The sequence below is a fragment of the Petromyzon marinus genome, chromosome 43 (genome assembly GCF_048934315.1).
Source record: "Petromyzon marinus isolate PM22_M1 ecotype Great Lakes invasive population chromosome 43, UKy_Petmar_22M1.pri1.0, whole genome shotgun sequence".
Taxonomy (NCBI): Eukaryota; Metazoa; Chordata; class Hyperoartia; order Petromyzontiformes; family Petromyzontidae; genus Petromyzon; species Petromyzon marinus.
The window spans coordinates 595,418-620,795 of record NC_133709.1 but is presented as its reverse complement, the minus strand read 5'-3'; the positions used below and the strand labels follow the sequence as shown (position 1 = coordinate 620,795).

General features: G+C 44.8%; 3 protein-coding genes across 3 annotated transcripts in view; 1 reads left to right on the top strand and 2 right to left on the bottom strand.

Moving 5' to 3' along the window:
* XPO6 (exportin 6) overlaps window positions 1-7,360 on the bottom strand; it is a 31,789-nt gene extending 24,429 nt beyond the window's left edge. The window contains exons 1-2 of the mRNA XM_032970073.2: window positions 6,878-7,360; window positions 4,119-4,209 (exon numbers count right to left, since the gene is read on the bottom strand). Coding sequence (XP_032825964.1) covers window positions 4,119-4,209; window positions 6,878-6,880 — 94 coding nt within the window. The 5' untranslated portion in view covers window positions 6,881-7,360. The remainder of the gene's footprint in view (window positions 1-4,118; window positions 4,210-6,877) is intronic.
* Window positions 7,361-8,138: 778 nt separating this feature from the next.
* NDUFA6 (NADH:ubiquinone oxidoreductase subunit A6) lies at window positions 8,139-10,568 on the top strand. The gene is made up of 3 exons (XM_032970074.2): window positions 8,139-8,302; window positions 9,368-9,483; window positions 9,902-10,568. Exons 1-3 carry the CDS (start codon window positions 8,170-8,172, stop codon window positions 10,031-10,033), a joined length of 381 nt encoding a protein of 126 aa, XP_032825965.1. The 5' UTR covers window positions 8,139-8,169; the 3' UTR covers window positions 10,034-10,568.
* A 160-nt stretch (window positions 10,569-10,728) lies between these two features.
* On the bottom strand, window positions 10,729-13,818 carry SMDT1 (single-pass membrane protein with aspartate rich tail 1). Its single transcript, XM_032970075.2, has 3 exons — window positions 13,558-13,818; window positions 11,809-11,947; window positions 10,729-11,620 (listed from the first exon to the last, which is right to left on the bottom strand). Exons 1-2 carry the CDS (start codon window positions 13,765-13,767, stop codon window positions 11,810-11,812), a joined length of 348 nt encoding a protein of 115 aa, XP_032825966.1. The 5' UTR covers window positions 13,768-13,818; the 3' UTR covers window positions 10,729-11,620; window position 11,809.
* Between the last annotated feature and the right edge of the window lie 11,560 nt (window positions 13,819-25,378).

The window sequence follows — 25,378 nt, the reverse complement described above, 5'->3', positions numbered from 1 at the left end:
AATTTCAATATTACACACTCTGCAAAAGCCCTGTACATATTTAATTGTATATTCCACACGGTCACTTTACCACGTTCACATTGTTCATTTCGAATACTATTTTTCAAATATCTTCATTAAGTCCATTGAGAAATATAACTCATTAAAAATAATCTCAGCAATAGGAAAATTTGATTCTAAATTAGTTTTTAGTTTCACTCGCCCACGTACACTCAGCGAAGTACAGTGTATAAAAAGAAAAGTTGTTTGGAACTGGGGTTGGCAATTCCCCGAAGCAAAAGCAACTTTTTGTTTATTCAATAAAAAAAACACATTCCACAAAATGTAGGCACAGTCCACGAAACAAGCAGCATGATAAAGTATATTTTTATTGAAATCTACGTTTAGCGTTCCACTGTTGCCGAGTTGCACTCTCTGGGTCACAATGGTGCCTTGGTGTCTGGCACAAGGCAGACCGGACACCTGAGCAGCATGCAAAATAACTTCCCTGAAGCGACATTCCGGTCATACTTGAAACCAACCTTCCCTCCCGCCCCCCGTGTTTATCAGAGTACAACTTTGACTTTTTCAATTTGCAATGGTCACATATACAGTTCAGAAAAAACATTTAACATTATAGCAAAAGCAGACGTGACTAATGACCTTAAGTGGGTTACTATCATGATGTAGCAGTGTTCTGGCCAAAATAATAAGTTCCATAACGTTTATTTCCTAAGTGTGTCCTTTACACGATGGGGAGCAGGGGTGTAGTGGTTTAACCACCAAGATGGAAGAAGGGAGCGAGAGGTCCTTGTATATCGGGACAAACCAGGTATGAGAACTCAACAACCACGCAAGTGGAGGTCAACCAGTGAGGTCTCAAGTACCTAGCTCTGTCAGCCACGGTAGTTGCGGCAAATGCTAAATGTATACCACAAATGGAAATGAGTAATGCAGAACAAGCTGCCAATTTTGATGGTTCTTATTGTGGAGCAATGTTCTGCGATTGACAAGTCATAAATTTGCATTTGACTATGCATATTTCTCAAAATTAAGATTTCAATCTGACATTATACAGATGGGCATCTACCAGTGCCAGTTCAAAATGTGAGTTTAATACAAAAACGAGGCTGGCTGCAATGCTGGCAACGTCTCGTGTTATTTACACCGAAATACCTATTTCCCATTCCCACATATACACAACATCTCAACAAAAACAATTCAGAAGCAGATTGTGTTAAATTAGGAAGTTCAAAATACAATATGACATTTCAGAACATGTGGAAAAAGGATATACACCCTGAAAATGCTAGTTCAGCACTTAAAGGTCAAAACTCGTGAAAATTCATTATATACTAAAATGATACCGTCATGGGGAAAATTTGATTTTTTAATTCTAGCTTATAACATGGTCCTATACTGCACCAACGACTGTGGACAAAAGCATTTTAGAAGAAAGTTGCTCTGTTAAGATCAACACCATGTTGTACGGGTTAGACTCTTCTGTGGGCCACTAAAACATGTGGGAAAAAAACATCCCTCCAAAACATAATGAACTCGTGTTCATTGGCTCCTCTGAGTCTGCGATATGGTCTGCTTAGACTTAATTTCACTTTAAAAAGTAACGAAACGCAGACGTTTCCATAACACGCCAACAGCACTTTACTCTGCTGTAAACGTTTATCCCCCAGAAGCAAGTACTGTACTGCATTAAGTCATTAAAACATACACGGTTTCAAAAGAATTGAATACACACTCTTAAAACATAAGTCCTGCCAAGTTGCCTTCGTTTAAAGCCACAACACAAAAAAAATGTTTAAAAGCCCTCGCCTGTGCAATGGCCGATTCTGGTTGGCTTATCGATGAAGCCCATCTGACCCACAAGTTGGGTTTCTCAGCAGCTGCTGCATCCTGATATTGGCAGTAACACTCCACCCCAAACCAAGTTGGCACCACCGCAATCTTATTACACGCGTTTACATTTAAAAATGAAGTTCAGCATAGCATACGTGAATAATAGTGCAGCTGATTTTTCCAATACTACTTGATAAACGACACAACATAGGAGGAACATAGAGTAACTTTTATTTAAACCATAAACAGCGCATAAAAAAATTATGATTCTAATCACATGGTAATCTTCATCATTATCAACATTTGAGTTCATGAAGCCTCGACAGTATTGGTTAATATAGTGATTGGCAGACAAATTAGTTTTCTGCATAATTGTATTCAACAACAAAACAATTGGAACACACGTATGTTCATGACATGACAGACCAAGCACATGTAACCTTCAAAATGTTCGTAGGAAAAAAAAAACCTTGCTATTGTTTACAGCAGAATTCACAAAACAGTGTTCAGGAAGTTTAACACGTAGGCTTTCGCGACCAATATTATTCATAATAAAGGTTTTTGGGTAAGATCGCGTTACTTATAAATGTGTCCTAACCCTCCACCATCCGACACGGCCAATCAGCAAAAAAGTGTCACTTTTTTTGCTGATTGGCCATGTAAACGTTTACACAATAACACACATTACAACTAATTACTCATCTACAACTCATTACTAATCATAACCATTGACTGATTACAAATCGATTATATAATTACAATACCCCCCCCCATTCGCCTCAAATCACTGCACCTGAATGAGTTAAATGATCACGTTATTTACTGCTCGAATGAAGACCGGGAACAAGTGAGGGCTTTACCATTCTGGCGAATTGCCCGATGATGCTGGATGTAATTTACCAGCGAAACGTCCTACTCAAACTGTAAATGTTGTGGATTCACTCTTCAACACACCGGTGGGCTAAAGTAGTGAACTATTTGTCTTTTGTCAACCTGACACTTTTTTTCTGATTGGCCGTGTCGGGTGGTGGAGGGTTATGACACATTTATAAATAACGCGATCTAACCCAAAACCTTTATTATGAGTGTTCAGGAAGTGAGTAGTTGTGTAGATTGCCATCAGCTGACCCCACACAGAACTGTAGTTGGACAGTGTAATTATTGCAATTGAGTTTGCATCAAGCAAGATAACAGGTGAACTCTCACAGCCATACTAGTACATTGCATGAACTCTGATTTGGGAACAAAAATTACACTGTTAGTTCACATGCCCACATGTCAATCAATTCACAGCCTTGACTGATGAAGTTGTATCATGTGACGTGTTTTAATTTTCCTCCAATTGCATCCTGATTGTGTAATTTGGCATCACGTCATGCGGCGAAGTATCCATTTAAATCTCTGGCAATGCTGCGCAACTTCCGTGTTCGAGAATGGCCCATGGAGGAAACTGTCATCACAGAGCTACCTTCAAGCAATGTCTGTTAAAACACTGTAAGGGGGCAGCAATTTTCACCCAATTACACCATTCAGTAAAATGACCATCACACGACAGTCAAACCAGTTGAAACTTAGCCGAATTAGGCACAGAAACTAATTTAATGTTGATGGTTTTATTATGCAATCATTGGCGACCAGGCTGAGACCATCAACTCACTGCACCGGTTTTTACTCACAGGCGCCTTTGCTTTCTGGATTCGAACCCAGAATCTCGAGCACAGCGTTCTCACCTCTCAGCCGCGAAGTCACCTCAAGGGAGTGGATTTTTATTGTACAGTAGGTAAGAACCGCTGATCAATATTGACCTATGTGAATGTGTTTTTAAGCAGACTATTAAAAAATGTGTGTGAAAGCAACACAATGCACTGAATATGCCACTTCAAATAAAACACAGTTTGGTGGCATTTCAAAAATAAATAAACTAGCCGGCAGCAACTCAGCCATGTGCATCTCTTTTATCATGAACGTTTAATTATAAAAATGTTCTACCTTCTTAAATGTCCCAGCGAACTTCTTTATAAACCTAGCATGCATCAATGCACGTAAACTTACTTTCAGTCAAATCCAACGCATTACTCAACAAGAGGGGTGGGATGCAGGAAACGTTACACTCACAATAAAAAAAAAACATTTAACAGCTTTATTTAGATGCCACACAATCCATGCAGAGTTGGGGTTTTGGGTGTTATATGCGCTCATATTGGAACTGCTGTGTTCTGCAAGCACCGCCCTGGGACGCATGCACTTAAAGTTGAGACAAACAAAAACGTGCAACAATGACTCACCTATCTCTCTTTTCCTTTCATTCGTGGTAGAATTGTGAAAAAATTCAGTCATGATGTTTTCCAGAGCCCGTAAGGACGATTCGTCGGAAGCCTGAAAGAGACACGGTAATACACACGATGTCATGTATGCTTGCACTGACATTTGCAACACACGTGCGCAAGCACAAACACCAGAGAACATGAGAACAAGCAAAGGCCATTCAGCCTATAATACATACTCGTGTGACTCGATGATGCTGCTGGACCCACGCACACTGTTTACTCATAGTCAGCAAGCTGCCATTCACTGTGCACAAAGACACGAACGCATGCCTGCAATTCGGTCAGATTCAGTTGATGCCTAATATAACCACAATGTTATTGCATTAATCTACAGCACTACGTTGCATTACGTTCGCACTATAGCACCATATCTTGTGAGTCGAATAAGGTGTTATAATACCTTGCAATCTGTATGTTGAGCTATATAGCCATTAGGTAATGTTTTCTGGCAACGGATAGCGGGATCAGCAGTGGTAGTATACCCGTAAATAATTTCCTTCATTCAAAGCAGTTATGTAGATTCTCCTTAACCAAGCACAATACGTAACGGCTTGCAATCATTCGTACAAACAATTCGGTATACCTGAACGTTTCTACATGCGTGCATGTGCGTGCACAGCCCTTTTGTGAGTTATTTGACAATACATCACCACGCTGCTTAGTGCGGGTTGGTCCAGTCAGTGCGCATAGACGTATGGAGCACAGTACAGGATAACAATGTGTTCGCTGCATTTCCCTTTGCTGCATGTTGAACTTCTTTCGCACTATACGTAGCCAACCGTGCTAATTGGATGTGCTGACAACATAGCCCCTACAGCAGCCAACAACAACGAACATATATGCAAAGCCGTCACCCACCAGGGAACTATCTGGGCTCAAACCTGCTTCACTTCCGAGATTGACAATATCAGGCAAATTCAAAATAATTTGGTCATATGAAATAACACGTTTACAAAAACAAAGATTTAGCATATGAGTTTTATTATTGGAGCTAATACTTGTTTAAAACACTCATTCTAACGTAAAAGAGACAAACTGCTAGACGTTGGATAAGAGCCTAACTGGTATGAACACGTAGGTTCATATACTTAGTCACAGCTCGGATGAGGTTTGGCTCGTGTGAGCCGGCTCTACGCGTGGGTCCCAGGATTTCCTTGAGCCGAGCCTGGGCCAAGCCATGAACGAGCCGCTCAGGCGTCTTGAGAAGCAAGCGAGCAGCGTTAGAGGCCGAGCCAGGGCCGAGATGTGACTAAGAATACGGCCCTGAAGGGATATCAGTAAAATTAGAGGTACTGAAATTAGGGCCCTCATTAACGCATTCCTGGCAAATGCGTGCTGTAATTTTTCTACGTTATATGCAATAGCCTGTTACAACACTTCACTGTGAATGTGCAATATGCTTCATTGGATGTACATTATTACTTTAGTTTAAATGACGTTTCTAGTGATGCTATGGCCCCATGAAATTTTCAATGTCGTCCAAAAAAGTGCGGCATCAGCAACAAAACCCAACCCATCCAACAGACACCACCAATTCTTTACACAAGCCCAGCAAGGGGGAATGGCGTTGTCAGTGTTGCCCCAGGAGCACGAATAAACGAACACCTCCGATTAGCACGCATGGTTACGTACGGTGCGAAAGAAGTTCAACATACAAAACAATACATGGTGAAGGGCGCTCGCTGTGCTCTCGACTTCATTAATGAAGTATCCGCGACTACTCTGCCACTGCCTCAAAACACGAACCTGCTTCATGTTGACGTTACAAAGCGTAGCAGATTTGCAAATTATGTACTTACGCCGTCGTTTTCAACGACGATTAAATATATTTAGAGGAAAACACCGCTGGATTGCAATTAGGGGGCTGAAGTGGAATGGTTGGCAAATTCCTTTCAAAGGAGTGTTTTTCTCAGCTCCTCGTACTGTGTAGTATGTTCGTGCAATACAGTATCTGTATACTGCTACACGGAATACGATGTAGTGTATGCATATAAAACACGGCCATGTATAGTTTGTGTGGACAATGTGTATGCAATTTAGCATGTCATATGAGTCGATGGGTGTGTATACGTCGATGTGCGAGTCGATGTGTAAGTCGATGTATGTGTATTCCATGTGTGTAAGTCGATATGTGTGCGTGTAAGTCGATGTGCGTGTAAGTCCATGTGTGTGTGAGTCGATGTGTGTGAGTTGATGTGTGTGCGAGTCGATGTGTGTGTGAGTCGATGTGTTTGTGTGTGTGGGTCCATGTCTGTAAGTCGATGTGTCTTTTTCGCCCGGGCAACGGACGAAAAACACACTTCCCGCTAATATCATATAATGTAAGGTGGACACGTAAAATTAAAATGAGTGCTAACGTACACGATACAACGGTAGTGGGCCGTGGCTCGCAATCGTAAGGGTTGGGAGTTCAAATCCTGGTCGACTCAACCCATCATTCCTTCGGGGTCGATAAAATTAAAATCTGTGGCCAAGTCAACGGTGGCTTGTCCATGGAACTGGTCATAGACTCGCCCCCGCCGCAATGCTCATTTGAGCAGGAAATCACTTAGACCTTGACCTGACACAGTATAACGCGCGACAGTCCACAAAGTAAATCAACAACACCACCACCACAGTGCCACACGAATTAGAAAAACAAGACAGGGGCGGACACTCGAGGCTGCCGAGGGGCTTATAGGCCTCGCGAGCCAGCCGGGCGAGCGGGCGGCACTCACCATTCTCAAGCGCCTTCCTCGCTCCCTCTACCGCCTCCAGACCCCACTGCTCATCCCTGCGCGACAAACACCTCGCGGGAAACCTTTTATTTTAGCTTTAAGGGGAAATTAAAAACGAAAGCTCAATCGGGGCGCCGTGAGCGGCTCGGGTGAAGGCAGCCTTAATGGAGGCGGCCGCGCCTGCCGAGAACACACGCAGCTCGGGACACCGCGATCACAGCGAAACCTTCAGCTTCCCGAGAGACTAAACTTGGCCGGACGTCGCCCCGAATCTCCCCCGCCACCCCGCTGTGACGAGGCCGCTACAGAGGCAAGCCGTTAGTCGCTGCTGCACCCGCGCCGTACGCTCTGAGGGGCGAGCGGGGACCACTCCCACAGCCAGGGTCCTCTCACGCTCGCACGGATGGGAGCGGCCAGGCCTGGGCGTGCGCCGTGGCGTCACACAATACGCGGTGACGTCACGCCCGTGCGTGGTGACGCCAACGAGGTAACAGAAGCGTGCGCGTTCTGACGTCACGCCCTTGCCGTCGGTGTCGGGGAGCGGGTTGCGCGATGACGTCAGAAACAAATGCCCTAAAGCGGAGTTGCGGGGTGGATGACGCAATTAAAGAGAGTGGGGGGGTGACCTCACGTGGTGACGTCATCATATCGCGACTGCTGGGACTGCGAGGGAGGTGCCCCCATTGGCTGTGGGGGTTTCCTCCTCCTCCCTGTTGACTGCATCCACCGTGAAGCCGCGTGACTCGTGTCCTCTGCTCGCTCGTGAGTCACCCAGCCTTGTTAGGAGTTCAGTATCTGCCGATGGCCCTTCTCATCGTACAGTGATGAAGAAGAGCCATATGAGAAATCCATGCCCGAAATGGTTTTGTTCATAGCCGCTCACGTCTGATCCCTACTGCATATGCATTGCCCGAAACGTCGCCAATGATATGCTTTTCCCTTTAAGACAGTAGTTAATGACGAATGCGTTGAGTGTTTTTGTATATTCGTGCTCATGCACTCCTGCCAACTCGCTATCGCCAAACAATGCTGTTACAAAAACACACGCGCGCGAACTTGTCACAGCTGTACCTGTCTGTGTGGGAGGTGCCGTAATTTCACATAATTTATCATTCAGTCGCGCATTCGTATATCCCGTTTCAGCGCACTCCCGCCAACAGGCCATTGCAGGGCTGCGCCTTCACTATCCCCACATAAGATGGCCGCCGTATTTGCACGTGGGTGACGCGCGGGGGCTTATGGGGCTTACTCAGCGGGGGGCAGGGGGGAGGAGTCCGCGCTTCCACTGGAAGATGGCGGCAGTACACAAGGCGGCGAGCGTCGCGGTCAAAACCGTGAAGCCCATCCTGTCCCGGGACGTGGACGAGGCCAAGCGCAGGGCCCGGGACCTTTACAGGGCGTGGTACAGGCAGGCGCCCGTCGCGGGTGAGTAACGGAGTGCGCTGGGGCCGGCGATGGGAACGACCGGGCCCTGGTCTAAGGTCACCCTGGTTCATAATAAGCGGCTCTCTCACCTTGTGTCGCCCGTCTCGTTTATGAAGCAGCTCCTACACCTCGCCTCCCCGCGCCCCTTGTCTGTTACTTTCACTTCTCATGTCTTGCGTCTCTGAAGTGCCACGTCTCCTGCGCCTTTAAGCAAAACCCCAATCTTGTGTCTAGTGCCTCTCTTACCTTACCTTGTCTGAAATCCCATATCTCTTGTATCTGTTATGGCAAGTGCCTCAATACCCCGTTTGGCACATGCCTTTGAGGTTTGCTTATAGCCACTCATGCCTGATCCGTGATGCATGATACATGAGCAGCAGTGACTGGGGTAAGTTGTCCTAGTGGATGGAGGCGCCTAAATAGTCCATGGGCCAGAGCTGAATATGGTACAGTACCACTCACTACTAGAGGCTGGCCAATGTTTAATGGTACTGGGTTTTTTATATAGACTAAATGTGATATCTACACATTTGAAAGTTGCCACTTTAATTGAGAACGTACACAATTGTTACCGTTAACATTTTGCCACATCAAGTGTTGCCAATAGGTGAGATATATGGCGTGGTTCCATGAAACATAAGTCATAGGTGTAATATCTGGAGGTATTAGGATGGCCACAGGGAATCTGGTATCGAATTCTATTAATTTCCGGTTCCCGGCGGAATTTTTCGGGCGGTTGGGACTACGTGTAATTCCGCGTCCTCAGACTTGGGGCAAGTGCCGTTAGCAAGCAGCACCGATGAAGGACAGCACGGCACACGAGGGGGTGGGTGGCCAGCTCCACGCCCGGTACTCATTTGAGGTGGAATCGACTTCGGGGAGGTTTTGCTAACTTTTTCAGTACTCATGCCCCTGGCGCGATGGGCCAATGTGGGTTTGGCAATGCACTCATTGTATGCCACTGAGCGTATAGGACAATTTGTGGACATATATATAACTGGAGTTGAGAAATGCTGTATTGAAATTAATGTTACGTACTAAATCTTACATTCATATTCCCCACAGTGCATTGTTTCCAGCTGGACATCACCACAAAGCAAGCAAGAGATAAAGTGCGCGAGATGTTCAACAAAAATGCTCTCGTGTCCGACACACGAGTCATTGACATGCTGGTCATCAAGGTATATGTTCATACCCTTCATTGTACTGTTGAACTTATTTCGCACCGTACGAATCCAACCGCACGAATAGGTGTAATTAGCGATGGGACAATCACTCTCCTTCATCTTGCCTAAAATAAAACCCTTGGTTAACCATTTTTTTGTAACAGAACGTGTGCGGTTGTATGAATGCCTAGGATATTACTCGGTTTGTAATATTCAAACAAAGTTGGTTGCACAGGTTAAAACAGTGAGATGTTATCATTCCTTATAGTTTTTTCCCCAACCATTTATTTCTGCAGGTAACAGTTGGTTTGTCTGCTCTCCTTAAAAAAAACACATTGAACTTTAACTACTGAAATCGTTTTGCATGCTTCGTGGATGTTCAGACCCGACCAGCAGCTCTCTGAATGCGGTGTTTGCGTTCCCCCCACCTTAGGGAAAGATGGAGTTGGATGAGACCATCAATGTGTGGAAGCAGAGGACGCACATTATGCGATACTTCAAAGAGTCTGAGAAACCGCGACCGACTGACTTTTTGTCCAAGTTCCTTGCGGGACACAACCCTTGACAGCAAGATACCACCTTTTACACAAGAGCTAAGAGACCCGTGCACAGTATGGGCCGTGGATATGATTTGAGAAGCAACATTAAACGTTACTTCATTAGCAAGGATGAGCCATCACAAATGTTACAAAGTGCTAATGTATCTGATATGGCCCATACATTCACAAGTTAATTTGTTCATGCAAGACATTCACTATATGTTATAAGTCTGCCTGTAAGATGTAAACACTACTTGTTATTTTTGAAATTAAGGTAAAAACACCCTTGTTTTTTTCCTGAAATAAGCAATACATAAATTGAAATTGGTGTTTCTAGGCTGATAGGAAAACAAATACCACACCAACATGCAACATTTTTACTATTTACTCATTCTAAACTTCAGTTTGAATATCTTGAGCACTTTGTGATAACTGTTATGACTAACACTTGTTACCTGTTAATAGCATGCCATACACTGGGTTAATGTATGTGTTGCAAAACCTTCCTGCATTGTGTCGTTGTGGATATAATGCCAAGCATGAATAAAACTCTGAAAATGACTGCAATTTTTTTTTATTGCAGTGTGTGCCTTAGCCAAGGTGCTATGGTCCTTATTACCGACCATGGTGCCAATGACACCATTAACCATTTGCCATCAAAGGCTTGTGAAAAATGTCTAATACCCAAGTCCTAAGCAATTAAAATACAGATAAAAGGCAATGAAACTTAAAATTTGATTTATTGCTTTTCCTTTATGTACATCCATTAGGCTTGGTCACATAATAAATATACTTGGGATGCAGTACATTTTTGTATGTATAATTGGACACTGAAATTATTAAATTTATTTTCCATTGCCCATTACTATGATTGTCTGGTTGACAGTAACAATGTTAACATTCCAGAGCGTTAATGCAAAACAACTATGGTATTTTTAGTTGCAGCCTAAAAACAAGTCAGACGAATGTAGAGTGACAGTGTATGATGCTCCCAATCTCCAGGTTTTAAATTAAGTGGACATCGCAAACATTGGAATACAGCAAGATGTATAGTAGAGAACAAGATACAACCAGTGGCTCGTATCCAGAGGGGAAGAAAATACACAACACTTCTGTGATATACACTTACCAAATATTCTATACCATGAATTAGGCATGTATTCTCGCCCCAAAGCTTACCAATTTGTGTAATAAAGTTTGGTAGATGTTAACCAATCGCCTTCGTAGCAAGCAGTACTCGTCATGCACAATGTGAAACGGGAATTTAACGGAGCTGCACTACCTATTGGAATGCAAATCCTTTTGCAATGTATACGTGTACATTTTCCTAATTACGTAATTGGTTTGAACCACAGCTTGTTCAGTCCTCTGAAGATTGTTGCCATATAGAATATCAAGGAGTGTTTCACACCATTTGTGTACGGAGCAAGACCTTAATGTATTTGAGCTCAAGGTGGCAGCATTGCACAAGAGCTTCCCATAGACCAGCCACTGGTGGAGGACATGCAGAAAACACAACACGTCGTGAAACCATCCTGTCATTCATGCAGGTACGAGTAAGGCCATCGGGAGGTTCCACTTGTGAAGACATTCAATGCCAACTTTGCACTGCCCTAAAAAAACAACCAAGGATTGAGATGTCAGTTGCCAGCTTTGTAATTAGTATTAACAAATAAAACCATGTTGATGCAAACTAAAGAAGCATGTACACACGGTGTCTAAACAATACTACGTATATCAGTGAAACAGCTAAAAGGTGTTGATAATGGGCTCGAGGTTTAAGAGTAATTATTGTGCATACGTTAATCGTCGTCGTCGTCATCGTCTGGCACAAATATGTCGTGTTCTTCCAGCAGCTCGGCTCCTTTCTTGCTCGCGATGGCTCCGAGGATAAGAAATGGGATCACCACCGTGAACACCTTTGTCAGTCCCAGTGAGACCTGGCAGCCAACCACAGGAGAGACAAAGCGCACACACACAAACGTCACCTTGTGCGAATCGATAAAGTTGGATTGTCGTTAATACATTCATAATTGTGATCCTGCTGATGTAAGGATATTTGTTGCTGCTTAAGATGCCGATGATGTGGCCGAGTCGACCGTGCTAGCATTTGCAGCATTCACAAAGTCGCATTTGTAGGACTCCTGCACGACACACTGAGCGATATAGCAATAGGTTTGACCCTTTTTGGCATAAAACAGGTGTTGAGATGTTAAAAAACACAAAACAATCCTTTTTCAAGGAATCCTGTCTGCAATAACCACACGTACTTGTGGTGAACAGGCAAACAGACAGCTTTCAAAGACTGCATATATTATACTGGTTTTTTTTCGGTAAAGCCATGTGGGTAAAATAAAATAAATGAAAACAAGGCAATTCAATCACAACGTTTCGGAGGCAACACAAGCTTCCGTCTTCAGGTGGAAACCGTCACAGCAAAATTGCTGTATCAAGTGATACAAGTGATACAGCAATTTTGCTGTGACGGTTTCCACCTGAAGACGGAAGCTTGTGTTGCCTCCGAAACGTCGTGATTTAATTTAATTGTTTTCATTTCTTTTATTTTACCTACGTGACTTTACCGAAAAAAACAGAGTATGAATCCATGCAGTCACGAAAGCTTCAAATCTAGAATGCATATATTATCAGAGCATGTTATTTGTTCGCATGTTCACCACAAGTTCGTGTGGTTAATGCAGACAGGATTCCTTAACACCCGTTTCATTGCCAGAAAGGGTAAACCCTATTATAGTTTGACAGCCAAGAAAGGTGTCCCACATTGTCGCTGCACACTTAGCCATCACCGCAGCTGTGAATACAGAATGCAGTTGCAGTGCTGCGGATCCACCGGAGGCGGCCCCCACTGCTCTCAAAGCGGAGCGAATTGCGTCTCATTCTCCCGACCAATCCTGCACATCGTCAGCATTGAATGCAATAAATACAAATGTGAATGCACTGCTGTTTGCTCGTGTTGAGTACATAGATCCTAAACAACGATTAAATTATAACAATGTGATAAACATGTCACCCCTAACTCTTTACTTCGAATTGAATAATCAACAAAACACGGCCACTGCCCTGGATAATGTATTCTATAGAATGGACACCACACATCCTTCTGGTTAATCACCGTAAGTACACCAACACGACACCCTTGTCACCGTGAAACAAAGTATTGATGTCACATCTCTTTGACCGCATCTCGGCGAGTACATTGTTCTTGAGAATCTGACTCCGCACTTTGCTGTAAATTGCCCTGAATCAAACATTAATAGTGGTGTTAGGCAACATAATAAAAATGTGAATTATTAATCGTGACTTTACACGTCAAGTTTGACAGCCATGTTATACCGAACCCCATCGCGTCGCTATCCGGTGTCACTTTCACGCCTCGTAAACAAACCACGTGGATTGCAATGCTTTGGGAAATCCTACACCACGATTACTCGCCTTCAACAAAGCAAGTGGCGAACACAAACAAACAAAACCAACAATATGAAGAGGACCCCACGACTACCAACTCCCCTCCCTCCCACACCGCCGCCGCCACCTTCTCCGGCTTGGGCAGAATGGCTCCCGTGGTCGTCTCCGCGAGACCCCTGGTCGGGATCGCTGTGCCACCGGCGCAGCGTGGCGAGGCCGAAACGATCCGCTTGAGGAAGCCGGAGCGACTGGTTGCGAACGCGCCCGCTGTAGCCCCGGCCCGGGCCGTCACACGGAGCCCGAGCACCGCGCCCAGAGACGCCGCCGCTGCCGCCATCTCCTCCTCCTGCTGGCTCCTCCACACGAAACCTAAGAATCGCGCCCGCGCACCCTCCACTTACATTCCCCAGCGCGCATCGGGGCCCGGCCGCCCCTGATTGGTCTTCGCCGCGGCTCGCCGCCAGTGACCGGCGACCAATCGGAGCCCGCGACACGGACGCCGGGCGGCTTATGCGTTGTGGGAAATCCAATGCGGGGAATCCCGGAAGTTAAGATTTATCGCCATTCGCTGCGTGCGAAAGCGCGGATTATAAGACGCAGCTACGCAACCTTCGCGTTCCAAGATCAGGGTTTCAGTTTCATTTATTTTGTATAGCCCTGTGAGCCATTCGGCTCTTGAATCGGGTGCAACCGTAACAAACAAAAAACATGAACAAGAAAACATCTTAAAGTGACGATGCGCAAACAGGAAAAAAACAGCAAAATCTTCCAGAAAAAGCACCGTACACCAACGCTGTGTGCAAAAATCCCAGTGAGATGCAAGTCAAATAACAACCACAAGACACTTAAATTAAAGCCATCAGTCTAACGCCGTACTACAACAAACAAACATGGCCAAACCAAAACACGTTTTCGAATTCACTAAAATAAAGCCATAAAAGCAATGTAATAGTGATCATAGGAACTGTGACCGAAATTTCACAATAAACGACAAACAACATGTAACACCAAACCCTGTAGCCATAGCTGGCTGTGCATGAGTCACTTCACAACAGCAGGAGCATCAGTCGGAGTATCAAAATGTTTCAATGCACCTTTAAAGATCAGCACACTAAATCAAAACACAAGATCATATTCTTTGGTTCTTTCGGTAAAGTGACGTAGAATGAGAATAAAATAATAAATTGATAAATAAAATAATAACATTCTCACGACGTTTCGGCCACAACACATGCGGCCTTCATCAGGTGAAGGGACGAGACTGTCTGGAGGACAATCTTGTGTTTCGATTGAGTGCAAGTGTTGATATTCTGCACCCACGCCTTCATAGGTGCTCGCTAACAGCACTTGCCCCAATAGTCTATTAAGGCTACATGGGGGATCTTTGTATGTGTTTTTTAACCTTTCACCCTTTGGCTTCCCAAGATATCTCAGCGCGATTGCGCTGTTGGCGTCACGCATGGCACGAGATGAGGAATGCATTTGGATCTTGTGCAACACTTCCTGTTACAAACCCAGCATGGTCGTCAATAATGGCCCTTATTCATAGCGCAAAGAATCCAGAGGTAGTCTCTACCATTCTGGCCTGGCACTCGTGAAAACGTAAACTTCTTTAGCACCGTACGTAGCCAACCGCGCTAATCGGAGGTGAAGGGGAAAGGATAACAACCTAAACACGACAAGTAGTTCTAAAGAAATTAGTTTTCACTCTAGATTTCAAAGTGCATAGCTCCAGTGGGCTCCGAATATCGGAAGAGCGTTCCAGACGGCCGCAGAAGCGCATCTGAAAGCGCGCCTGTGCTGTGAAGGGCCATTGCTCCGAAACGTCACCTGTTATATAAATGTTAAGTTTGCTGCCGTTCGTGTATTACTGCTTGCACACGACTGCCAATGCAGCGTTGTCGCCAACGTCTCGAGAGCGGTCCGCAGGATCGGACACCGCACGAGGGAGCCCGCACGACCCCTGGCAGCTGCCGCGCCACGTGCGCCCTGGGACGGCGCAGCCCGCGGGTGACACACCCCAAACGTGTGCCGGTGTCAACACTGACTCGTTCGACGAATCTGGCTGCGTACCCACCGGATTATAAGACGCAGCTCCTCCCAGCCTTTTGCAGGGGGTGGGGGCGGTGCGTCTTATAATCCGGACTAATACAATACCACAGATCGGATTATAAGATGCACCCCCCCCCCCCCCACTTTCACTTGAAATTAGACAGGCGGTGGGGGGGGGGGAGTGTGTCGGATCATTCCGATAACTGGCATTGTTTGGGGAACGGGCTGCTCACGCAAAGTATGATCTTGTGTTTCGATTGTCCTCCATATAGCCTTAATAGACTATTAGGGCAAGTGCTGTTAGCGAGCACCTATGAAGGCGTGGGTGCAGCATATCAACACTTGCACTCAATTCCAACTACAGGGATTTGAGCAGTGAGGTGTGTAACGTGGGGTCGATTGGTGTGCATCTGGTCATAATTACAGATGCACACGTGCTGCTCAGAACACTTTGGAATAAAGAGTTGCGGCTTCACAACCCTCTGTGGAGTAACTCGATCCTCAAGAGGAGGGCAGAACACTACACAGAGAGTATCCCACTCGTCGCCTCCGACCTTTATTATTGTTGTTGTCTTCACAAACAGGCCTGGACCCTCGTTACGATCACGGGAGGAGAGGGATAGGGCGAGCCGGTTACACGTGCATCATCTCCATATATATAAAAGGCAAAGTTGTGAATGTGTGTCTGTTCAAAATGTTTAGCGTACTTCCCGACATGCACAAACTTAAAATTTGCCATGTGGGTACTTTCCAGACTGTACACCATGCAAAAATTATACAAATACACTTGTTGTTTTTTTTGGGGGGGGGCGGGGCGTGAGCTCAATAATGCATATATGAGCTGTGACGTCAAATCTGTCATGTGACCCGCACATGTGGAAGCGTAACGCATTGTAGTGTAGTAGGTAGCGCGCTGTCTGTGTGTGTGTCTGTGTGGGGGGAGCGGTAGTGTAGTGGGTAGCGCGCTGCGCTACGGCCACCACCGGTGACGATTATTTGAACCGGTCCTGGGCCTCCCCTAGGTCGACTCAGCCTCAAACGAGTAACTGGTGTGGTGTGTGAACATTGCCACTGGGTAGACAAAGGCGGCCGGGCGTGGTGAATCCAAGTCCCGGGCGAAGCCGGGTAGTACAGCTAGTACAGTATATATTTAAGATTTCACCAAATCAAATATAACCAGTCCGTCAACAAATGTATGACGGATGTACATCAAATCTATATACAGAAATAATACACTCACTTTCTGTCTTAAGGCTCTTACATTACCAGCCCCTAATTATCTAGGCAGGGAGCATACCAATTAATCTTAACTTGAACCTTAAGAGCCACAAACTCTAAATAATAATATATTTTTTTATTCTTAGCTCTTTCGGTAAAAAGAGTAGCGCGCTGCGCTACGGCCACCACTGGTGACGATTATTTGAACCGGTCCTGGGCCTCCCCTAGGTCGACTCAGCCTCAAACGAGTAACTGGTGTGGTGTGTGAACATTGCCACTGGGGAGACAAAGGCGGCCGGGCGTGGTGAATCCAAGTCCCGGGCGAAGCCGGGTAGTACAGCTAGTACAGTATATATTTAAGATTTCACCAAATCAAATATAACCAGTCCGTCAACAAATGTAGAACGGATGTACATCAAATCTATATACAGAAATAATACACTCACTTTCTGTCTTAAGGCTCTTACATTACCTGCCCCAAATTAGCTAGGCAGGGAGCATACCAATTAATCTTAACTTGAACCTTAAGAGCCACAAACTCTAAATAATAATATATTTTTTATCCTTAGCTCTTTCGGTAAAGTCACGTTGAAGGGAAACAATATATTATTGTTATATATTTTATTATTTTATTGTTTCCCTTCAACGTGACTTTACCGAAAGAGCTAAGAATATGAATTACTGCAGTCACGAAAGCTTTAAATCAAAATTTAATCATCTTTTCTTATAACAATAATAATAATTTCTTATATTTCTGCCACTTATTGGCTTTCTTGAGCTTTCTCTTTATCTTATCCGTATACTTTCATGCTGCTTCTTGTAACAGAGCTTTTTAAAAGTCGCTCTAGTGTGCTGAACTTCGTTTTAACACACACACACGACAGACTGAACTGTTGGAGTCTGGCATGGTTTTGATAATTCTTCTGGCTGAAGCGGATTAGGTCGATCTCAGCCTAGGTCCAATGTTCCACTGTAAGCAGTTCCTTTTGCAGTGTTGCTTTGAGTTTCTGCATGCACTGCTTGAGAAGTATCTTCTGCCTCTCGGGGTTACTTTCAGCCTGACTGATTGTAGCTCGATACTCTTTTATTTTAATTCTCAAATGCAGCAGAATTACTTTCAGTTGGAAAAACCATACCATTGCTCTCTTCAGATGATACCAACTTGAGTAGTGATTGACAAGTCTGTTCACTGGATTAGAGTTATCTTTGATACTGAGGAGATTGACTGTTACCGACTTCTTGATCTCATCATTATCTGAGTTTTGACTCATTTGAATTGGCCGTTCTGGCCATTCACTTGGAGCCATCCACAGGAATTTGGGTTCCTGAATCCATTTTTCAATTTTTATGAAGTTATCAGCTTTCAAACCTCTTGAAGCATGATCTGCTGGGTTTACAAAGCTTTTGATATACTTCCAATGGGTCGGTTCTGTCGCCTCACGGATTGTAGCGATCCTGTTTGCCAAAAAGGTCTTGAAACGAGTGGTTTCATTCTCTATGTACTTCAGCACTGTAGTGCTATCCGTCCAAAAGGTAGACTCTTCGAGCGGCACTTGATGTTCTTGCCCGAGCATCTTATCCACCTTTATGGCTCTTTGTTCTTCTGTGATAGACGGTATGACAACTCTGCTGTTGCTTACCCACTTTGTCAAGTTGAATCCCCCACTAGAACACAAAGTTCAGAGATCTCTTGACAGGATAACAACACGGTCTTCAGATGACACAGGCTTCAAGCAGTCGTCGTTGTAGAAGTTTCTGCATACTGTGTCAACCACCTCTGGTGTTGACTCGGTTTTTCCATCTTCGGCTGTTCTTCTTAGTGCATAGGATGCACAGCTGGGTGATGACGTGGCTCCAAACAGGTGCGCAGTCATTCTGTACTCCTCTGTGGCTTGACTCAGGTCGCCATCGGGCCACCACTCGATGTCCGCCATCACACCCCAAAGTTCCTTTCCAAATCTGGTCAACACACCATTGAGAGTGTTGGCGAGATTGGGTCTTTGGAGAAACTGCTCATTCAATGAGGTTCCTTGGTATGTTGCAGTGCAGTCGAAGACTACACGGATCTTCTTTTTCTTCGGGTGGTACACCCCATGATGAGGAATACACCACACTCTTCCATCTTCTCGTTCCAGCTGCCTTTTAGGAACTTTCACAGCAAAGCCCTTTGCAATGTCTCTCATGAAGCCTTTTAGGTCCTCATGGAAATCTGGGTTCTTGCTTGGCCATCTCTTGAGACTGGTGACAATGACAATAAAGGATCTATCTATCTATCTGATGCGCTGCCTTGCAACACAGCGGTTGTTCAGCATTTCCATCTTCTCACTTCTCAATGGCAAACCAGTGGTATAGTGTCCATTGACCAGCTCAGCTGACCTGGTCACAGATTGCATGAACTGATGGTCATCTTGTGACGTCTCTGGTTTGTCCTCGCAACTGCATTCTGAGAAGTCTGTGTTGTATTGTTGGACTAACAGTTCTTCAATGTTTGAGATGGAGATACGGTTTTGCTGTGAAACGTTGCCGTTTTCCATTGGCGTCTCCTGTTCTCATAGGTCCGTCCACTACCCAGCCAAGAGTGGTCTTGCTTGCGTAGGGTCCATCACCTTCACTATTTATCACCTTCCATGGTTCCAATGCTGTGTGCATTAGTTCCTATCAGCAGGCCTATCTCTGCCTCAATGGATGGGAGGTGCACTTCTCCCAGACAGGGCCATCGCTCGACATCATGCTGTAGTGGTTTGTTTTCTTTCTTCACTGGAATGTCACTGTGGGTGAAGACCTTTGGCAGGTCAATATAATCTCCCTCCTCAAGTCCACTCACTTGCAGGTCTGACAGGATATAACTGTGTACCAACTTCTCCTGACCTATGGTTCGCAGAAGGATTTCAGTCTTCCTGCCTCTGACGTTGAGTTGTTTCCTCACGGCTTCAGTACAAAACGTCACTGAACTCCCTGGATCCATGAATGCGTATGTCTCCACAGGCGCAGCTTTCTTGTACCGGAAAATAAGCTACGCCCTTAAGTTGTCGGAGCAAAAAGTCTGACGCGTGTTTGAGGTGTCTTAAATCAAACTGTTTCTTTATTTCTTAGTTGCACAAAAACGAGCGTTTTCTAAAGTTATATCTTCGCCTGTTCACGTACTGTATCACTTCGTTGCACGTACTGTATCACCCTGTCGCACAGTCAAAAAACTGTATCCACTCGCTCCCCATCGGCTCTTCTCGTACCCCCCATTTATACTGTAAAAACCGGAAGTGACGTCATGGGTTCAACCAACGGAGCGTCTAACCACAGGGGGGTTTCTACACAGTTGGGATATTCCCAATCAAATATAACCAAATTTTGATTTAAAGCTTTCGTGACTGCAGTAATTCATATTCTTAGCTCTTTCGGTAAAGTCACGTTGAAGGGAAACACTAAAATAATAAAAAAATATATATAAAACAATAAAAATTCTCACGACGTTTCGACCATAACACAAACGGTCATCATCAGGTGTGAAAAAAGCAACGGCAAGAAACATTTGAAATAAGTGGCGGTTTGCATTTATTTATTTTCAAACGGTGTTTGTATTTATTTATTAAAAAAAAACGTTAGCACCACGGGCAGCGATTTGGCAGTTTATTTAGAAGGACGAGTCCATCTATGTTCTGAAAAGAGGAGGGGGGAGACTAAAAATTACTGTACGCTGTCTGAAAGCCACCGTAAGCGTGAACAATCAATTAAGACCTGAAATGGTTTATCAAATCCTTCCAATGATTGCTAAGCCAGAATCCATCTAGCAATCATTGTAAGGATTTGATAAACCATTTCAGGTCTTAATTGATTGTTCACGTTTTTTATTTAAAGCTTTCGTGACTGCAGTAATTCATATTCTTAGCTCTTTCGGTAAAGTCACGCTTACGGTAGCTTTCAGACAGCATACATTAATTTTTCGTCTCCCCCCTCCTCTTTTCAGAACATAGATGGACTCGTCCTTCTAAATAAACTGCCAAATCGCTGCCCGTGGTGCTAACGTTTTTTCAAATAAATAAATGCAAACACCGTTTGAAAATAAATAAATAAATGCTAACCGCCACTTCTTTCAAATGTTTCTTGCCGTTGCTTTTTTCACACCTGATGATGACCGTTTGTGTTATGGTCGAAACGTCGTGAGACTTTTTATTGTTTTATATTCTTTTTATTATTTTATTGTTTCCCTTCAACGTGACTTTACCGAAAGAGCTAAGAATACAAATATAACCAGTCCGTCAACAAATGTATGACGGATGTACATCAAAGATATATAGAAATAATACACTCACTTTCTGTCTTATGGCTCTTACAGTACAGCTAGTACAGTATATATTTAAGATTTCACCTTTGCAGGCCTATTCAAATCCAAAATGTGTCACATCCCAAATTTCTCTGGGTGGCCAACCACGTTGAAATGCGTACACGCTACAATGTCACGATGAATTTCGATTTAAAGCTTTCGTGACTGCAAGGATTCATCTTCTTTGGTTCTTTCGGTAAAGTCACGTAGAATGAGAATAAAATAATAAATTGATAAAATAAAATAACACAATAAAATTCTCACGACGTTTCGGCCACAACACAAGCGGCCTTCATCTTGATGACGTTTCGGCCACAACACAAGCGGCCTTCATCTTGATGAAGGCCGCTTGTGTTGTGGCGAAGGCCGCTTGTGTTGTGGCCGAAACGTGATAATTTTATTGTGTTATTTTATTTTATCAATTTATTATTTTATTCTCATTCTACGTGACTTTACCGAAAGAACCAAAGAAGAATGTCACGATGGCTCAATATACACACTTGTCCAGAACAATAAAGTGAGTGGTGGTGTGTTCAAAGTTATAACAGAACCTGAGTAATACTGCCGAGGTTTTATCCAGGAGAGTATTTGCACAGATGCTACTTGGCCAAGTGGCACATGTTGTTTTTTCCAGCACTTTTGCAAATAAGCTGCATTACACGCCCCAAACTCGTAACCGTGTCCTTAACCCCAAACTTCAGCTGAGCCCTTATCCGGGTACACAACATATTAAACATACTACTTATGGCATGACCATGGTCAAGGAGATAAACATCATTGTTCATATCCTAAACTATTGACAATTAAAAGTGCACCAGTGTTGGTATATCCAAGATTGACTGTCATCAAATGCACTTTTCCACGCAACGCTTTCGAATTTCCAAATAGAACATTTTGATTTGCTTGAATACATTTACACTCAATGGGAAGATGAATGCTCACATCCTCTGATGTTGCCGCTGGAGTGTGGAACTCGCTTCCATCCCCCGCCCCGCAATTAGTGATGTTAATTCCCTGCTCCTGTCCAAGCCCAGGCACCAAGACATTTTTTTCCCCACACCAACAAAAAAAACTGTTGTACGAGCTTAGGTGCTGTCACTTATATAATAATCGTCATCGCTTGTGTTGTAATCGAAGCGTCGTAGTTTTGAATTTGTATTTTATTTACTTTATTTTTTTTCTATCTACGTGACTTTACCGAAAGAACCAAATAATACTGTTTGCCTGTTACTGTTAACATTTGTGTGGGTACCTTTCTCCATCTTGGTGATCCCTTCGCCCCTTTACTCCCCTGGGAGTTTTTTTTTAATTCTTCTTCAACCCCTCCTCCTCCCCTGCACGACGACACTGGACTGTGCCGCACTCATGGACAATGCACGGCACACAACAGGGCTCACGGCGGATCGCCTCACTTTATGGCTGTCACCAGAGGACACAGAGATCCCCCCCCCAACTCCCTGAGTCAGGACTCACTACGCAGCCCGCCATAGAAACTCCAGGTCAAGCACGAAAGCGTACGCCTTTGCACTCGACGGGGAGAAGGCTTTCGATTCGGTACAGTGGGGGTTTCTTTTTGGCACCATGCAGAGTCTAGCCTTCCCCCCCGGTTAATCGAAATATGCAGACTCCTTTATGATCATCTGACTGCGACATGTACTACTAATGGGTTTGTCTCAGAGGTTCCCTCTCACTAGAGGCACGAGACAGAGATGCCCCCTGTCCTGCCCCCCCCCCCCACCTCTTTGCAATTACAATGAGCCTCAGGCAGCCAGGATACGAAGTAGCCAGGAGATATTAGGTATTCATATTAGGTATACGCTACGGGCAAGCCGAAAAAAAAGTAAATTTATACACTGATGATCTGCTTACAATCACAAAAATGGACTCCTCAATACCTGCCCTCCTGAAGCTTATTGCGGTGCAGTCTCAGGCTATAAACTCAACATTCCAAAGTCAGAAATCATGCCTCTGTACCCCATTTCGGGAACACCTCCGCCCAACGTCTCCTGCTTCAGATTGTGCCCCTCCCAAATCAGGTATCTCGGGGTGAATATTACTTCCAACCAAGCGTACCTCTTCAAACAGAACTTCCTCCCGCCCCCCTTCTTCTGGAGATTGAGGCCTCCCTAACCGTTTGGAACGATATCCCACAATCACTCCCCAATCGGGTCCACTTGGTCAAAATTATTACCTATCCTAAGGCCCTCTACCATCTCGGGATGATTCCAACAAAGCTACCTCAGACATTAAGTAAGCTCCACCGCCTCATATCCTCCTTTGTCTGGGGACACAAGGTGGCCAAGATTGACAACCATACGCTAACTCAGGGGAATAAATGCGGCGGGCTGGCGCTACCTGATTTTGCGAAGTACTACTTATCGGGAGGCCTCCTTATGGTCAAGCATTGGGTCAACAAGAAGAGACAGCTCCTGAAAGAAGTAGGAAGAGGCATCATTATCCCTCTGGAGCCTTGAGGCAATAGTCCACTTGCACCCTAGAGATAAGCCCTCGGATTTTAAACCACGATCCTCAGTCAACACAACCCTCTGGACCCTGAGAAATGAACTGATCCATATCACCTTTGGCCTCCAGCGACTCTCCCCTGTGGGATAATTGGGGGCAAGGATTTCAGCTGGCCGGCTTGGAAAAGAGTGGGAATCAGGAGGGTGGTTGATCACTCGTCTGACTAAGAGGGGATGGACACTCTCCAAAACATTAGAAAGCGATGACATCCCTAATAGCGATTTTTTTTATTTATCCAGATCAGGGACTCTATTAACAAGGCAAGGGGTGTTGACCTCGGAAAGATACCCTCCCTGAAATGGGTATGGCTGACGGAGGAGAGGGTCCACTATAAAATCTTCGAGGCATACCAACTCCTACTCCTGGGCCCTACCGAGGTGAGAGCAAAGAAAAGGGCACGTTGGGAGGGGACGCTGGGCCACCCAATCCCATCATAGTCTTAGAAACTAATTTGGCACAACCCCCGGCAAGGTCTAAGATCCCTCCCTCTCAGGACGATTCAATTTCAGTTCCTTCATGGCACATATCTCACTAACCAACGGAGGGCTAAATTGTCCCAGACCATATCCCCAAACTGGCCAAGGTGCCCTCCGGGCACCATCCAAATGTAAATTTACGCCTTCTGGGATTGTCCCACCATCAGGATATTCTATGAAAAAATTACGGATCTGTACAACGTGATGTCTGGCACCGAAATACTAGCTGGCATTGAATCATCCCTCCTGGTCCTTAAACCCCAAAGTATCACCAGGCACCAACACACCCTTCTCCAAGCATTTAAAATGTCGGTTAGAGACGACCACCCTGAGCTCCTGGAAGAATCATGGGACCGCCTCATTCACCCTCTTGCATAACGCCCTATTCGCTCTAGCAGTTTTAGAACACCTGAGTCTGAAACTGAGGAATAGGGGAAGGGGAGTTCACACAGATCTGGGGCCCCCTAGTAAATGCCACTCCAAATACCCTGACTTTACTCAATTGAACTTACAATGAGACTGACTTCCCCCCCCCTCCCCTTTCCCCCTTCACGAAAGAAAAGGGATTTGACGCATGTACCACATGACGCTATGGTCCTACACGTCTGCGTTGGTTGTCTGTCTGAGCCGCTTATACCACTATGCACCACTCACCTGTCGCGGAAGACATACCCCCCCGTGGTTGGATCAATGAAAATCATTTACAAAAAAATAACCAAGTTGCCTACCAATACAGCTAGTGTGCATCTGTGTCATGGACCCTATTGACGTCACATGAATGGGAGTGCAAATGTAAAGGGTAAGAAACACCTGAACATCGTCATGCTGTATCTAAGGGAAATATGGACACCAGCTGCCAAGGAGCACAATTTACAAGCTGCCTGTCAACGTTTACGTTTTACTCATAGTGCTGAAGTGTAATTTACTTTGAGGCTGCCACTGGCCTGAGGTGCCAGTGGGTAATGTGTGGAGCCCCTCCGAGGCCACTGCCCATACACACACTGCGAAGGAGCGGCTACACCTGTATTGTTGAGGCCACAAACCAAACTATGTCAATGACAAAAGAAAAACACTCCCTAAGCCGACTGAAATGTCATCCGGAAAAACGAGCTTTGGGCAATCCACTCGGACACCGTGGTGGCTGTGAACAGTCAGCTGGCGAGCCCAGCCACCCCAGCTACAGAATCAGTGTTGGGTTCCTGCTACTGCAGCATAATATGTAAAAACAAGAGGAAAGTAGATCGAAGAGCTCAGTGGCAAAAAAAGACTGATGGGATACTGCAATATCAGAACATTTCACCAATAATGGAAGCCAGAAATGTATGTATACGTAGGTATAAAATAAAATAAATGTATTTTAT